A 16,182-nucleotide genomic window follows, 5' to 3' on the forward strand; every position below is an offset into this window, starting at 1 on the left:
AGCATTGATTCAAGCCTGCCCTCAGGTATTTTTGAAATCTTTTTTTTTTTTTTTGGGGAAAAGGCCACTAGAAAAGTTGGACAATCACTTTTGTGCTTTGTAGACATATCAGAGTTGGCATGCAAACTGAAAAAAATTTAAATTAAATACATTTATTTTCCCTTTACAGAAGAGAGCACCACACACATGATCACCACCAGTTCAAGTTCTCCCTCAGGTATTTTTTAAACAATTTTGGGCGGGAAAAGGCCATTGAAAGGGTGGACGATCACTTCTGTGCTCTGTAGACATATCAGAGTTGGCTTGTAAAATGAAAAAAAAAAAATAAATACATTGATTTTCCCTTTACAGAAGAGAGCACCGCACACATGACCAGCATTGATTCAAGCCTTCCCTCAGGTATTTTTGAAATCCTTTTTTTTTTTTTGGGAAAAGGCCACTAAAAAGTTGGACAATCACTTTTGAGCTTTGTAGACATATCAGAGTTGGCATGTAAAATAAATAAATAATTAAATACATTTATTTTCCCTTTACAGAAGAGAGCACCACACACATGACCACCACCAGTTCAAGTTCTCCCTCAGGTATTTTTGAAACAATTTTGGGCGGGAAAAGGCCAGACGATCACTTCTGTGCTCTGTAGACATATCAGAGTTGGCATGTAAAATGAAAAATTTTTTTTAAAAAATACATTGATTTTCCCTTTACAGAAGAGAGCACCACACACATGACCAGCATTGATTCAAGCCTGCCCCCAGGTATTTTTGAAACTATTATTTTTTGGGGGAAAAGGCCACTAAAAAAGTTGGACAATCACTTTTGCGCTTTGTAGACATATCAGAGTTGGCATGTAAATTGAAAAAAATAAATAATTAAATACATTTATTTTCCCTTTATAGAAGAGAGCACCACACACATGACCACCACCAGTTCAAGTTCTCCCTCAGGTATTTTTGAAACAATTTTGGGTGGGAAAAGGCCATTGAAAGGGTGGACAATCACTGTTGTCCTCTGTAGGCAAATCAGATTTGGCATGTGAATAAAAAAAAAAATATATATATATATATATATATATATATTTATTTTCCCTTTACAGAAGAGAGCACCACACACATGACCAGCATTGATTCAAGCCTTCCCTCAGGTATTTTTGAAATCTTTTTTTTTTTTTGGGTAAAGGCCACTAAAAAAGTTGGAAAATCACTTTTGAGCTTTGTAGACATATCAGAGTTGCCATGTAAAATAAATAAATAATTAAATACATTTATTTTCCCTTTATAGAAGAGAGCACCACACACATGACCACCAGCAGTTCAAGTTCTCCCTCAGGTACTTTTTAAACAATTTTGGGCGGGAAAAGGCCATTGAAAGGGTGGACGATCACTTCTGTGCTCTGTAGACATATCAGAGTTGGCATGTAAAATGAAAAAAAAAAAAATAATAAATACATTGATTTTCCCTTTACAGAAGAGAGCACCACACACATGACCAGCATTGATTCAAGCCTGCCCCCAGGTATTTTTGAAACTATTATTTTTTTTGGGAAAAGACCACTAAAAAAGTTGGACAATCACTTTTGCGCTTTGTAGACATATCAGAGTTGGCATGTAAATTGAAAAAAATAAATAATTAAATACATTTATTTTCCCTTTATAGAAGAGAGCACCACACACATGATCACCACCAGTTCAAGTTCTCCCTCAGGTATTTTTGAAACAATTTTGGGCTGGAAAAGGCCATTGAAAGGGTGGGCGATCACTTCTGTGCTCTGTAGGCAAATCAGAGTTGGCATGTGAATAAAATAAAAAAAAAAAAATATATATATTTATTTTCCCTTTACAGAAGAGAGCACCACACACATGACCAGCATTGATTCAAGCCTGCCCTCAGGTATTTTTGAAATTTTTTTTTTTTTTTTTTGGGAAAAGGCCAGTAAAAAAGTTGGACAATCACTTTTGAGCTTTGTAGACATATCAGAGTTGGCATGTAAAATAAATAAATAATTAAATACATTTATTTTCCCTTTACAGAAGAGAGCACCACACACATGACCACCACCAGTTCAAGTTCTCCCTCAGGTATTTTTGAAACAATTTTGGGTGGGAAAAGGCCATTGAAAGGGTGGACAATCACTTCTGTGCTCTGTAGGCAAATCAGAGTTGGCATGTGAATTAAAAAAAAAAAATATATATATATATATATTTATTTATTTTCCCTTTACAGAAGAGAGCACCACACACATGACCAGCATTGATTCAAGCCTTCCCTCAGGTATTTTTGAAATCTTTTTTTTTTTTTGGGAAAAGGCCACTAAAAAAGTTGGACAATCACTGTTGAGCTTTGTAGACATATCAGAGTTGGCATGTAAAATAAATAAATAATTAAATGCATTTATTTTCCCTTTACAGAAGAGAGCACCACACACATGACCACCATCAGTTCAAGTTCTCCCTCAGGTATTTTTGAAACAATTTTGGGTGGGAAAAGGCCATTGAAAGGGTGGACGATCACTTCTGTGCTCTGTAGACATATCAGAGTTGGCATGTAAAATGAAAAAAATAAATAAATAAATTTTATGATTTTCCCTTTACAGAAGAGAGCACCACACACATGACCAGCATTGATTCAAGCCTGCCCCCAGGTATTTTTTAAACTATTATTTTTTTTGGGAAAAGGCCACTAAAAAAGTTGGACAATCACTTTTGCGCTTTGTAGACATATCAGAGTTGGCATGTAAATTGAAAAAAATAAATAATTAAATACATTTATTTTCCCTTTATAGAAGAGAGCACCACACACATGACCACCACCAGTTCAAGTTCTCCCTCAGGTATTTTTGAAACAATTTTGGGCGGGGAAAAGGCCATTGAAAGGGTGGACGATCACTTCTGTGCTCTGTAGACATATCAGAGTTGGCATGCAAAATGAAAATAAATAAATAAATAAATACATTGATTTTCCCTTTACAGAAGAGAGCACCACACACATGACCAGCATTGATTCAAGCCTGCCCTCAGGTATTTTTGAAATCTTTTTTTTTTTTTTTTGGGAAAAGGCCACTAAAAAAGTTGGACAATCACTTTTGAGCTTTGTAGACATATCAGAGTTGGCATGTAAAAAAAATAAATAATTAAATACATTTATTTTCCCTTTATAGAAGAGAGCACCACACACATGACCACCACCAGTTCAAGTTCTCCCTCAGGTATTTTTGAAACAATTTTGGGCGGGAAATAGGGCACTGAAAAGGTGGACAATCACTGTTGTCCTCTTTAGGCAAATCAGAGTTGGCATGTGAAATAAAAAAATATATATTTATTTTCCCTTTACAGAAGAGAGCACCACACACATGACCAGCATTGATTCAAGCCTGCCCTCAGGTATTTTTTTATCTTTTTTTTTTTTTTGGGAAAAGGCCACTAAAAAAGTTGGACAATAGTTTTTGCGCTTTGTAGACATATCAGAGTTGACATGTAAATTAAAAAAAATAAATAAATAATTAAATACATTTATTTTCCCTTTATAGAAGAGAGCACCACACACATGACCACCACCAGTTCAAGTTCTCCCTCAGGTATTTTTGAAACAATTTTGGGCGGGGAAAAGGCCATTGAAAGGGTGGACGATCACTTCTGTGCTCTGTAGACATATCAGAGTTGGCATGTAAAATGAAAAAAAAAAATAAATAAATACATTGATTTTCCCTTTACAGAAGAGAGCACCACACACATGACCAGCATTGATTCAAGTCTGCCCCCAGGTATTTTTTAAACTATTATTTTTTTTGGGAAAAGGCCACTAAAAAAGTTGGACAATAACTTTTGCACTTTGTAGCCATATCAGAGTTGGCATGTAAAATAGCTAAATATAATTTTCCTTTTTTTTTTTTTTTTTTTTTTTTTACAGAAGAGAGCACCACACACATGATCACCACCAGTTCAAGTTCTCCCTCAGGTATTTTTTAAACAATTTTGGGCGGGAAAAGGCCATTGAAAGGGTGGACGATCACTTCTGTGCTCTGTAGACATATCAGAGTTGGCTTGTAAAATGAAAAAATAAATAAATAAATACATTGATTTTCCCTTTACAGAAGAGAGCACCACACACATGACCAGCATTGATTCAAGCCTGCCCCCAGGTATTTTTGAAACTATTATTGTTTTTGGGAAATGGCCACTAAAAAAGTTGGACAATCACTTTTGCGCTTTGTAGACATATCAGAGTTGGCATGTAAATTGAAAAAAATAAATAATTAAATACATTTATTTTCCCTTTATAGAAGAGAGCACCACACACATGACCACCACCACCAGTTCAAGTTCTCTCTCAGGTATTTTTGAAACAATTTTGGGCGGGAAAAAGGGCACTGAAAAGGTGGACAATCACTGTTGTCCTCTGTAGGCAAATCAGAGTTGGCATGTGAAATAAAAAAAAATAAAAAAAATATATATATATATACAGTATATATATATTTATTTTCCCTTTACAGAAGAGAGCACCACACACATGACCAGCATTGATTCAAGCCTTCCCTCAGGTATTTTTGAAATCTTTTTTTTTTTTTTGGGAAAAGGCCACTAGAAAAGTTGGACAATCACTTTTGCGCTTTGTAGACATATCAGAGTTGGCATGTAAAATGAAAAAATAAATAAATAAATACATTGATTTTCCCTTTACAGAAGAGAGCACCACACACATGACCAGCATTGATTCAAGCCTGCCCCCAGGTATTTTTGAAACTATTATTGTTTTTGGGAAAAGGCCACTAAAAAAGTTGGACGATCACTTTTGCGCTTTGTAGACATATCAGAGTTGGCATGTAAATTGAAAAAAATAAATAATTAAATACATTTATTTTCCCTTTATAGAAGAGAGCACCACACACATGACCACCACCAGTTCAAGTTCTCCCTCAGGTATTTTTGAAACAATTTTGGGCGGGAAAAAGGGCACTGAAAAGGTGGACAATCACTGTTGTCCTCTGTAGGCAAATCAGAGTTGGCATGTGAAATAAAAAAATATACATTTATTTTCCCTTTACAGAAGAGAGCACCACACACATGACCAGCATTGATTCAAGCCTGCCCTCAGGTATTTTTGAAATCTTTTTTTTTTTTTGGGAAAAGGCCACTAGAAAAGTTGGACAATCACTTTTGCGCTTTGTAGACATATCAGAGTTGGCATGTAAACTGAAATTTTTTTTAAATTAAATACATTTATTTTCCCTTTATAGAAGAGAGCACCACACACATGACCACCACCAGTTCAAGTTCTCCTTCAGGTATTTTTGAAACAATTTTGGGCGGGGAAAAGGCCATTGAAAGGGTGGACGATCACTTCTGTGCTCTGTAGACATATCAGAGTTGGCATGTAAAATGAAAAAAAAAAAAAAAAAAACATTGATTTTCCCTTTACAGAAGAGAGCACCACACACATGACCAGCATTGATTCAAGCCTGCCCTCAGGTATTTTTGAAACTATTTTTTTTTTTTGGGAAAAGGCCACTAAAAAAGTTGGACAATCACTTTTGCGCTTTGTAGAAATATCAGAGTTGGCATGTAAAATGAAAAAAATTAAAATTAAATACATTTATTTTCCCTTTACAGAAGAGAGCACCACACACATGACCAGCATTGATTCAAGCCTGCCCCCAGGTATTTTTGAAACTATTTTTTTTTTGGGAAAAGGCCACTAAAAAAGTTGGACAATCACTTTTGCGCTTTGTAGACATATCAGAGTTGGCATGTAAATTGAAAAAAATGAATAATTAAATACATTTATTTTCCCTTTATAGAAGAGAGCACCACACACATGACCACCACCAGTTCAAGTTCTCCCTCAGGTATTTTTGAAACAATTTTAGGCGGGAAAAAGGGCACTCAAAAGGTGGACAATCACTGTTGTCCTCTGTAGGCAAATCAGAGTTGGCATGTGAAATAAAAATAAATAAATTATATATATATATATATATATATATATATATATATATATTCCCTTTACAGAAGAGAGCACCACACACATGACCAGCATTGATTCAAGCCTTCCCTCAGGTATTTTTGAAATCTTTTTTTTTTTTTTTTTGGGAAAAGGCCACTAGAAAAGTTGGAAAATCACTTTTGCGCTTTGTAGACATATCAGAGTTGGCATGTAAACTGAAAAAAATTAAAATTAAATACATTTATTTTCCCTTTACAGAAGAGAGCACCACACACATGACCACCACCAGTTCAAGTTCTCCCTCAGGTATTTTTGAAACAATTTTGGGCGGGAAAAAGGGCATTGAAAGGGTGGACGATCACTTCTGTGCTCTGCAGACATATCAGAGTTGGCTTGTAAAATGAAAAAAAAAAAAATAAATACATTGATTTTCCCTTTACAGAAGAGAGCACCACACACATGACCAGCATTGATTCAAGCCTGCCCTCAGGTATTTTTGAAAAAATTTTTTTTTTTTTTTGGGAAAAGGCCACTAAAAAAGTTGGACAATCACTTTTGAGCTTTGTAGACATATCAGAGTTGGCATGTAAAAAAAATAAATAATTAAATACATTTATTTTCCCTTTATAGAAGAGATCACCACACACATGACCACCACCAGTTCACGTTCTCCCTCAGGTATTTTTGAAACAATTTTGGGCGGGAAAAGGCCATTGAAAGGGTGGACGATCACTTCTGTGCTCTGTAGACATATCAGAGTTGGCATGTGAAATAAAAAAATATATATGTATTTTCCCTTTACAGAAGAGAGCACCACACACATGACCAGCATTGATTCAAGCCTTCCCTCAGGTATTTTTGAAATCTTTTTTTTTTTTTGGGAAAAGGCCACTAGAAAAGTTGGACAATCACTTTTGCGCTTTGTAGACATATCAGAGTTGGCATGTAAATTGAAAAAAAAATAAACAATTAAATACATTTATTTTCCCTTTATAGAAGAGAGCACCACACACATGACCACCACCAGTTCAAGTTCTCCCTCAGGTATTTTTGAAACAATTTTGGGCGGGAAAAAGGGCACTGAAAAGGTGGACAATCACTGTTGTCCTCTGTAGGCAAATCAGAGTTGGCATGTGAAATAAAAAAATATATATTTATTTTCCCTTTACAGAAGAGAGCACCACACACATGACCAGCATTGATTCAAGCCTTCCCTCAGGTATTTTTTAAACCATTTTTTTTTTTTTTTTTGGGAAAAGGCCACTAAAAAAGTTGGACAATCACTGTTGAGCTTTGTAGACATATCAGAGTTGGCATGTAAAATGAAAAAATAAATAATTAAATACATTTATTTTCCCTTTATAGAAGAGAGCACCACACACATGACCACCACCAGTTCAAGTTCTCCCTCAGGTATTTTTGAAACAATTTTGGGCGGGAAAAAGGGCACTGAAAAGGTGGACAATCACTGTTGTCCTCTGTAGGCAAATCAGAGTTGGCATGTGAAATAAAAAAATATATATTTATTTTCCCTTTACAGAAGAGAGCACCACACACATGACCAGCATTGATTCAAGCCTGCCCTCAGGTATTTTTGAAACTATTTTTTTTTTTTGGGAAAAGGCCACTAAAAAAGTTGGACAATCACTTTTGCGCTTTGTAGAAATATCAGAGTTGGCATGTAAAATGAAAAAAATTAAAATTAAATACATTTATTTTCCCTTTACAGAAAAGAGCACCACACACATGACCAGCATTGATTCAAGCCTGCCCCCAGGTATTTTTGAAACTATTTTTTTTTTGGGAAAAGGCCACTAAAAAAGTTGGACAATCACTTTTGCGCTTTGTAGACATATCAGAGTTGGCATGTAAATTGAAAAAAATGAATAATTAAATACATTTATTTTCCCTTTATAGAAGAGAGCACCACACACATGACCACCACCAGTTCAAGTTCTCCCTCAGGTATTTTTGAAACAATTTTAGGCGGGAAAAAGGGCACTCAAAAGGTGGACAATCACTGTTGTCCTCTGTAGGCAAATCAGAGTTGGCATGTGAAATAAAAATAAATAAATTATATATATATATATATATATATATTCCCTTTACAGAAGAGAGCACCACACACATGACCAGCATTGATTCAAGCCTTCCCTCAGGTATTTTTGAAATCTTTTTTTTTTTTTTTTTTTTTGGGAAAAGGCCACTAGAAAAGTTGGAAAATCACTTTTGCGCTTTGTAGACATATCAGAGTTGGCATGTAAACTGAAAAAAATTAAAATTAAATACATTTATTTTCCCTTTACAGAAGAGAGCACCACACACATGATCACCACCAGTTCAAGTTCTCCCTCAGGTATTTTTGAAACAATTTTGGGCGGGAAAAAGGGCATTGAAAGGGTGGACGATCACTTCTGTGCTCTGCAGACATATCAGAGTTGGCTTGTAAAATGAAAAAAAAAAAAATAAATACATTGATTTTCCCTTTACAGAAGAGAGCACCACACACATGACCAGCATTGATTCAAGCCTGCCCTCAGGTATTTTTGAAAAAAAATTTTTTTTTTTTTGGGAAAAGGCCACTAAAAAAGTTGGACAATCACTTTTGAGCTTTGTAGACATATCAGAGTTGGCATGTAAAAAAAATAAATAATTAAATACATTTATTTTCCCTTTATAGAAGAGATCACCACACACATGACCACCACCAGTTCACGTTCTCCCTCAGGTATTTTTGAAACAATTTTGGGCGGGAAAAGGCCATTGAAAGGGTGGACGATCACTTCTGTGCTCTGTAGACATATCAGAGTTGGCATGTGAAATAAAAAAATATATATGTATTTTCCCTTTACAGAAGAGAGCACCACACACATGACCAGCATTGATTCAAGCCTTCCCTCAGGTATTTTTGAAATCTTTTTTTTTTTTTGGGAAAAGGCCACTAGAAAAGTTGGACAATCACTTTTGCGCTTTGTAGACATATCAGAGTTGGCATGTAAATTGAAAAAAAAAATAAACAATTAAATACATTTATTTTCCCTTTATAGAAGAGAGCACCACACACATGACCACCACCAGTTCAAGTTCTCCCTCAGGTATTTTTGAAACAATTTTGGGCGGGAAAAAGGGCACTGAAAAGGTGGACAATCACTGTTGTCCTCTGTAGGCAAATCAGAGTTGGCATGTGAAATAAAAAAATATATATTTATTTTCCCTTTACAGAAGAGAGCACCACACACATGACCAGCATTGATTCAAGCCTTCCCTCAGGTATTTTTTAAACCATTTTTTTTTTTTTTTTTGGGAAAAGGCCACTAAAAAAGTTGGACAATCACTGTTGAGCTTTGTAGACATATCAGAGTTGGCATGTAAAATGAAAAAATAAATAATTAAATACATTTATTTTCCCTTTATAGAAGAGAGCACCACACACATGACCACCACCAGTTCAAGTTCTCCCTCAGGTATTTTTGAAACAATTTTGGGCGGGAAAAAGGGCACTGAAAAGGTGGACAATCACTGTTGTCCTCTGTAGGCAAATCAGAGTTGGCATGTGAAATAAAAAAATATATATTTATTTTCCCTTTACAGAAGAGAGCACCACACACATGACCAGCATTGATTCAAGCCTGCCCTCAGGTATTGTTGAAATCTTTTTTTTTTTTTGGGAAAAGGCCACTAGAAAAGTTGGACAATCACTTTTGCGCTTTGTAGACATATCAGAGTTGGCATGTAAACTGAATTTTTTTTTAAATTAAATACATTTATTTTCCCTTTATAGAAGAGAGCACCACACACATGACCACCACCAGTTCAAGTTCTCCCTCAGGTATTTTTGAAACAATTTTGGGCGGGAAAAGGCCATTGAAAGGGTGGACGGTCACTTCTGTGCTCTGTAGACATATCAGAGTTGGCATGTAAAATGAAAAAAAATAAAAATAAATACATTTATTTTCCCTTTACAGAAGAGAGCACCACACACATGACCACCACCAGTTCAAGTTCTCCCTCAGGTATTTTTGAAACAATTTTGGGCGGGAAAAAGGGCACTGAAAAGGTGGACAATCACTGTTGTCCTCTGTAGGCAAATCAGAGTTGGCATGTGAAATAAAAAAAAATATATTTATTTTCCCTTTACAGAAGAGAGCACCACACACATGACCAGCATTGATTCAAGCCTTCCCTCAGGTATTTTTTAAACCATTTTTTTTTTTTTTTTTTTTGGGAAAAGGCCACTAAAAAAGTTGGACAATCACTGTTGAGCTTTGTAGACATATCAGAGTTGGCATGTAAAATGAAAAAATAAATAATTAAATACATTTATTTTCCCTTTACAGAAGAGAGCACCACACACATGACCACCACCAGTTCAAGTTCTCCCTCAGGTATTTTTGAAACAATTTTGGGCGGGGAAAAAGGGCACTGAAAAGGTGGACAATCACTGTTGTCCTCTGTAGGCAAATCAGAGTTGGCATGTTAAATTAAAAAAAATATATATATATATATGAGCACCACACACATGACCACCACCAGTTCAAGTTCTCCCTCAGGTATTTTTGAAACAATTTTGGGTGGGAAAAGGCCATTGAAAGGGTGGACGATCACTTCTGTGCTCTGTAGACATATCAGAGTTGGCATGTAAAATGAAAAAAATAAATAATTAAATACATTTATTTTCCCTTTATAGAAGAGAGCACCACACACATGACCACCACCAGTTCAAGTTCTCCCTCAGGTATTTTTGAAACAATTTTGGGTGGGAAAAGGCCATTGAAAGGGTGGACGATCACTTCTGTGCTCTGTAGACATATCAGAGTTGGCATGTAAAATGAAAAAATAAATAAATAAATACATTGATTTTCCCTTTACAGAGGAGAGCACCACACACATGACCAGCATTGATTCAAGCCAGCCCTCAGGTATTTTTGAAACTTTTTTTTTTTTTTTTGGGAAAAGGCCACTAAAAAAGTTGGACAATCACTTTTGCGCTTTGTAGACATATCAGAGTTGGCATGTAAATTGAAAAAAATAAATAATTAAATACATTTATTTCCCTTTATAGAAGAGAGCACCACACACATGACCACCACCAGTTCAAGTTCTCCCTCAGGTATTTTTTAAACAAATTTGGGCGGGAAAAAGGCCACTGAAAAGGTGGACAATCACTGTTGTCCTCTTTAGGAAAATCAGAGTTGGCATGTGAAATAAAAAAAATATATATTTATTTTCCCTTTACAGAAGAGAGCACCACACACATGACCAGCATTGATTCAAGCCTTCCCTCAGGTATTTTTGAAACCATTTTTTTGGGGGAAAAGGCCACTAAAAAAGTTGGACAATAACTTTTGCGCTTTGTAGCCATATCAGAGTTGGCATTTAAAATGTCAAAAAATCTTTTTTTCTTTCTTTTTTCCTATTTAAAGAACCACTGAAAAGGTGGACGATCACTGTTGCACTTTGTAGCCATATCAGAGTTGGCATGTAAAATAGCAAAATATAATTTTCCTTTTTTTTTTTCCTTTTTTTTTTTTTTTTTTTTTTTCACAGAAGCGAGCACCACACACATGACCACCACCAGTTCAAGTCTTCCCTCAGGTATTTTTGAAACAATTTTGGGTGGGAGAAAGGCCACTGAAAAGGTGGACAATCACTGTTGTCCTCTGTAGGCAAATCAGATTTGGCATGTGAAATAAAATAAAAAATAAAAAATATATATATATATGTATTTATTTTCCCTTTACAGAAGAGAGCACCACACACATGACCAGCATTGATTCAAGCCTTCCCTCAGGTATTTTTTAAACCATTTTTTTTTGGGGGGGAAATGCCACTAAAAAAGTTGGACAATCACTTTTGCGCTTTGTTGACATATCAGAGATGTCATGTAAAATGAAAAAAATTAAAATTAAATACATGCATTTTCCCTTCATAGAAGAGAGCACCACACACATGACCACCACCAGTTCAAGTTCTCCCTCAGGTATTTTTGAAAACATTTTTTGGGGAAAAGGCCATTGAAAGGGTGGATGATCACTTCTGTCGTTCTGTGCTCTGTAGACATATCAGAGTTGGCATGTAAAATGAAAAAAATTAAATGCATTTATTTTCCCTTTATAGAAGAGAGCACCACACACATGACCACCACCAGTTCAAGTCTTCCCTCAGGTATTTTTTAAACAAATTTGGGCGGGAAAAAGGGCACTGAAAAGGTGGACAATCACTTTTGCGCTTTGTAGACATATCAGAGTTGGCATGTAAAATGAAAAAAATTAAATACATTTATTTTCCCTTTATAGAAGAGAGCACCACACACATGACCACCACCAGTTCAAGTTCTCCCTCAGGTATTTTTGAAAACATTTTTTGGGGGAAAAGGCCATTGAAAGGGTGGACGATCACTTCTGTGCTCTGTAGACATATCAGAGTTGGCATGTAAAATGAAAAAAAATAAAAATAAATACATTGATTTTCCCTTTACAGAAGAGAGCACCACACACATGACCAGCATTGATTCAAGCCTTCCCTCAGGTATTTTTGAAACCATTTTTTTGGGGGAAAAGGCCACTAAAAAAGTTGGACAATAATTTTTGCACTTTGTAGCCATATCAGAGTTGGCATGTAAAATAGCAAAATATAATTTTCCTTTTTTTTTTTTTTTTACAGAAGAGAGCACCACACACATGACCACCACCAGTTCAAGTTCTCCCTCAGGTATTTTTGAAACAATTTTGGGTGGGAAAAATGCCACTGAAAATGTGGACAATCACTGTTGCCTTCTGTAGGCATATCAGATTTGGCATGTGAAATAAAAAAAATTAAAAATATATATATATTTATTTTCCCTTTACAGAAGAGAGCACCACACACATGACCAGCATTGATTCAAGCCTTCCCTCAGGTATTTTTGAAACCATTTTTTGGGGAAAAGGCCAATAAAAAAGTTGGACAATCACTTTTGCGCTTTTTAGACATATCAGAGTTGGCATGTAAAATGAAAAAATAAATAAATAAATACATTGATTTTCCCTTTGCAGAAGAGATTACCACACACATGACCACCACTGGATCAAGCCTTCTCTCAGGTATTTTTGAAACGATTTTATGAGGAAAAAAAGCCTCTGAAAACTTGGACGATCACTTTTGCGCTCTGTAGGCATATCAGAGTTGGCATGTAAAATGAAAAAATGAAAAAAAAAATTAAATAAATAAATACATTGGTTTTCCCTTTACAGAAGAGAGCACCACACACTTGACCAGCACTGGATCAAGTCTTCCCTCAGGTATTTTTGAAACAATTTTTAGAGGGGTGAGAAGGCCACTGAAAAGGTGGATCAGTGTTGCGCTTTGTAGGCATATCAGAGTTGGCATGTAAAATAGCAAAATTTAATTCTCCTTTTTTTTTTTTTTTCACAGAAGAGAGCACCACACACATGACCACCACCAGTTCAAGTCTTCCCTCAGGTATTTTTGAAATACTTTTGGGTGGGAAAAAGGGCACTGAAAAGGTGGACAATCACTGTTGTCCTCTGTAGGCAAACCAGAGTTGGCATGTGAAATGAAAAAAATAAATAAAATTTCCCTTTACAGAAGAGAGCACCACACACATGACCAGCAGTGGATTAAGCCTTCCCTCAGGTATTTTTTAAACCATTTTTTGGGAAAAAAGGACACTGACAAGGTGGACGATCACTGTTGCTCTCTGTAGGCATATCAGATTTGGCATGTAAAATGGAAAGAAAAAAAAAAATATCCCTTTTATTTTCCCTTTACAGAATTGAGCACCACACACATGGCCACCACCAGACCAATTCTTCCCTCAGGTATGTTCATATACTTTTTGTTATGTTTAAATCCCCCTGTAGTCAATCATTTTATCCCTTAAAACTCACCTATGCAGTTCTATGAATATGCAAATTAGCCCCACCTCCACTCACTCACACCAGCACAGAGATCCACTCGTTAATAATCACACGCTAACGTGATTGGTTACAAGGTAGTTTCTGTCATCAGAAACACCAGTGATTTCAAACCGCCTTTTTGAGACTGTCTTTGGTTCACTGCAGTTTTAAGGAGAAAATACTCAGCAATGGTGTTGACTTATGAATTTGCACATGGTTTGTCTTAAAGCATATTAAAAACACCACATAGACATATAAACAACATTAAAAGCTTGATTTTCACCACAGAGGGACTTTAAGATTTTTCATTAGAGGTGGTTGGCTTCACTTAGAACTCTAATGAAGGAACTTTTTCAAATCTTCAGGCCATGAATAGGAAAGGTGGACAATCACTTTTGTGCTCTATAGGCATTGTTTTATCTTTCCCTTTACAGAAGAGAGCACCACACACACGACCACCACCAGATCAGTTCTTCCCTCAGGTATTTTCATATAGGCCTCTTTGAAATGTTATGATTTTTCATTAGAGGTGGTTGGCTTCACTTAGAACTCTACTGAAGAACTTTTTCACATCCTCATGGAGAAAATGAATAGGAAAAATGGACAATCACTGTTGTGCTCTATAGGCATTGTTTTTTCTTTCTCTTTACAGAAGCGAGCACCACACACATGACCAGCACCACATCAAGCCTTCTATCAGGTATAAAAATAATAAAAATAAAAAATAAAAACATTGAATGCAAAGATGAAGTCATATGAGCTTGATATCTGTAGTGGTTTTTAACTGGCATCGCCAGTGGCCCATGCATATCGACTGTCACTAAAAATCAGTGGTAAAACATGAGGAAATGCTAGATTTTTTATAGCTGGCAAAGTGTGACACCTTATTTTTGTCCTTTCAGAAGTAACTGAATGCCCTGCTACATACATTAGCCTACAGTAATAGTAACTGTATTTAAAACATATTAATGTTCATGTATAATTATAATGTAATTATAAAATATATATTTGTTTATATACACACTATAAATACATATATTTGAAAATACATTTTCCGCTTAAAAAAAATACGCACCCCCTGAACCCTCATAATAAAGATGGACAGTGACATAGAAATTTGCAGAAATTAAGCATGCAACCTGTACAATTGAGGTATTATCGAAATATCTACATTTTAATAACGAGTGCTTATTTAACAAAAGGCAAGTAAAATGGTCAGGGTAACATTTTAGACACACACACACACACCTCTGAAGGGATAGAAAAGTCCTCGGGTCCTGGTATCGCATCACTCACAAGATGCAACCTGCATTGGTAAACAAGGCCGAAGTCCACCATTCTCCAGTTATCGAAGCTCTCTCGAGAAAAATGCTTGCAACACACACATAGTTTAGATGTTTCCGTGGTTGATGGCCAACCAACCGCCTGCAGCCAGAGTCTAGCCCTGGCAGCATCGTGGGGAAAGATGCACTGGAACTTTTGCACCACGATAACAAACACTTATGTCCCATCATGATTTCCTCTCTCTTTTTTTATTTATTTATTTATTTATTTATTTATTTATTTATTTTTATTATGCAATAACAAATACAAAACAACCATGAATGAGCAATAAATGAACATATAAACAATACACAATAAAGAGGGTTACATTATATAAACATAAAGAATATTAAGCTAGCTTAAATGATTGACACCAACGTAGAGTCTTACAAGCAGCAGAGTTTTTACAATTCCTCAGGGAGTTCAAATATATATCAAAATCTTTCTTAAAAATGAAAAAAGGAGTTTTCTTTGAAAACTTACACTTGTGAATATAATATTTGGCAAGAAAAAGTAATAAGTTGAGAATAAATTTAAAATGATAAGGGTCTACTTTCAGAGAGTCACCAAAAAACAAAATCTTTTGATTTATACAAAAGTTTAAAGACAGATATCTTTTAACAAAATTTGAAAAGTCAACCCAAAATATTTTGCAATACATACATTCCCAAAATAAATGAGTAATTGTCTCATCAACCTGATGACAAAATGTGCACAAGGGGGAGATACTATTATTAAATTTAGCAAACTTATAATTAACTGGATAGCAATTATGAATAATTTTAAAAGATACTTCAACAACTTTATTAGATAAAAATAACTTTTTCTGAAGGAGCCAGAGATCTTCCCATACTATATTATTATCAAATTTGTTGTTCCAAAAGTGTACACAAGCAGGTAAAGAAATCTGATCCTTGTTAAGAATTGAGCGAATTTTCTTGTTTGACAATCTGCTGAAAAGAGTTCGATCAACAAATAAATTAGTGTTGTCAAATATAGGTAAAGAGCCTAAAGGTCCTTTAGG

At 35.3% G+C, this 16,182-nt stretch overlaps 1 protein-coding gene across 1 annotated transcript in view; it reads left to right on the plus strand.

Annotated features, from left to right (window-relative positions):
- Positions 1 to 1,289: 1,289 nt before the first annotated feature.
- Positions 1,290 to 16,182, plus strand: part of LOC307146687 (uromodulin-like) — a gene marked incomplete at its 3' end in the record, with an annotated part of 32,605 nt that continues 17,712 nt past the window's right edge. Inside the window, exons 1-5 of the mRNA XM_079850897.1 lie at positions 1,290 to 1,329; positions 13,525 to 13,572; positions 13,710 to 13,757; positions 14,270 to 14,317; positions 14,488 to 14,535. Of these exons, the coding sequence (XP_079707023.1) occupies positions 1,299 to 1,329; positions 13,525 to 13,572; positions 13,710 to 13,757; positions 14,270 to 14,317; positions 14,488 to 14,535 (223 nt within the window). The 5' untranslated portion in view covers positions 1,290 to 1,298. The remainder of the gene's footprint in view (positions 1,330 to 13,524; positions 13,573 to 13,709; positions 13,758 to 14,269; positions 14,318 to 14,487; positions 14,536 to 16,182) is intronic.

Source organism: Squalius cephalus (assembly GCF_949319135.1).
Source record: "Squalius cephalus genome assembly, chromosome: 19".
Classification (NCBI taxonomy): Eukaryota; Metazoa; Chordata; class Actinopteri; order Cypriniformes; family Leuciscidae; genus Squalius; species Squalius cephalus.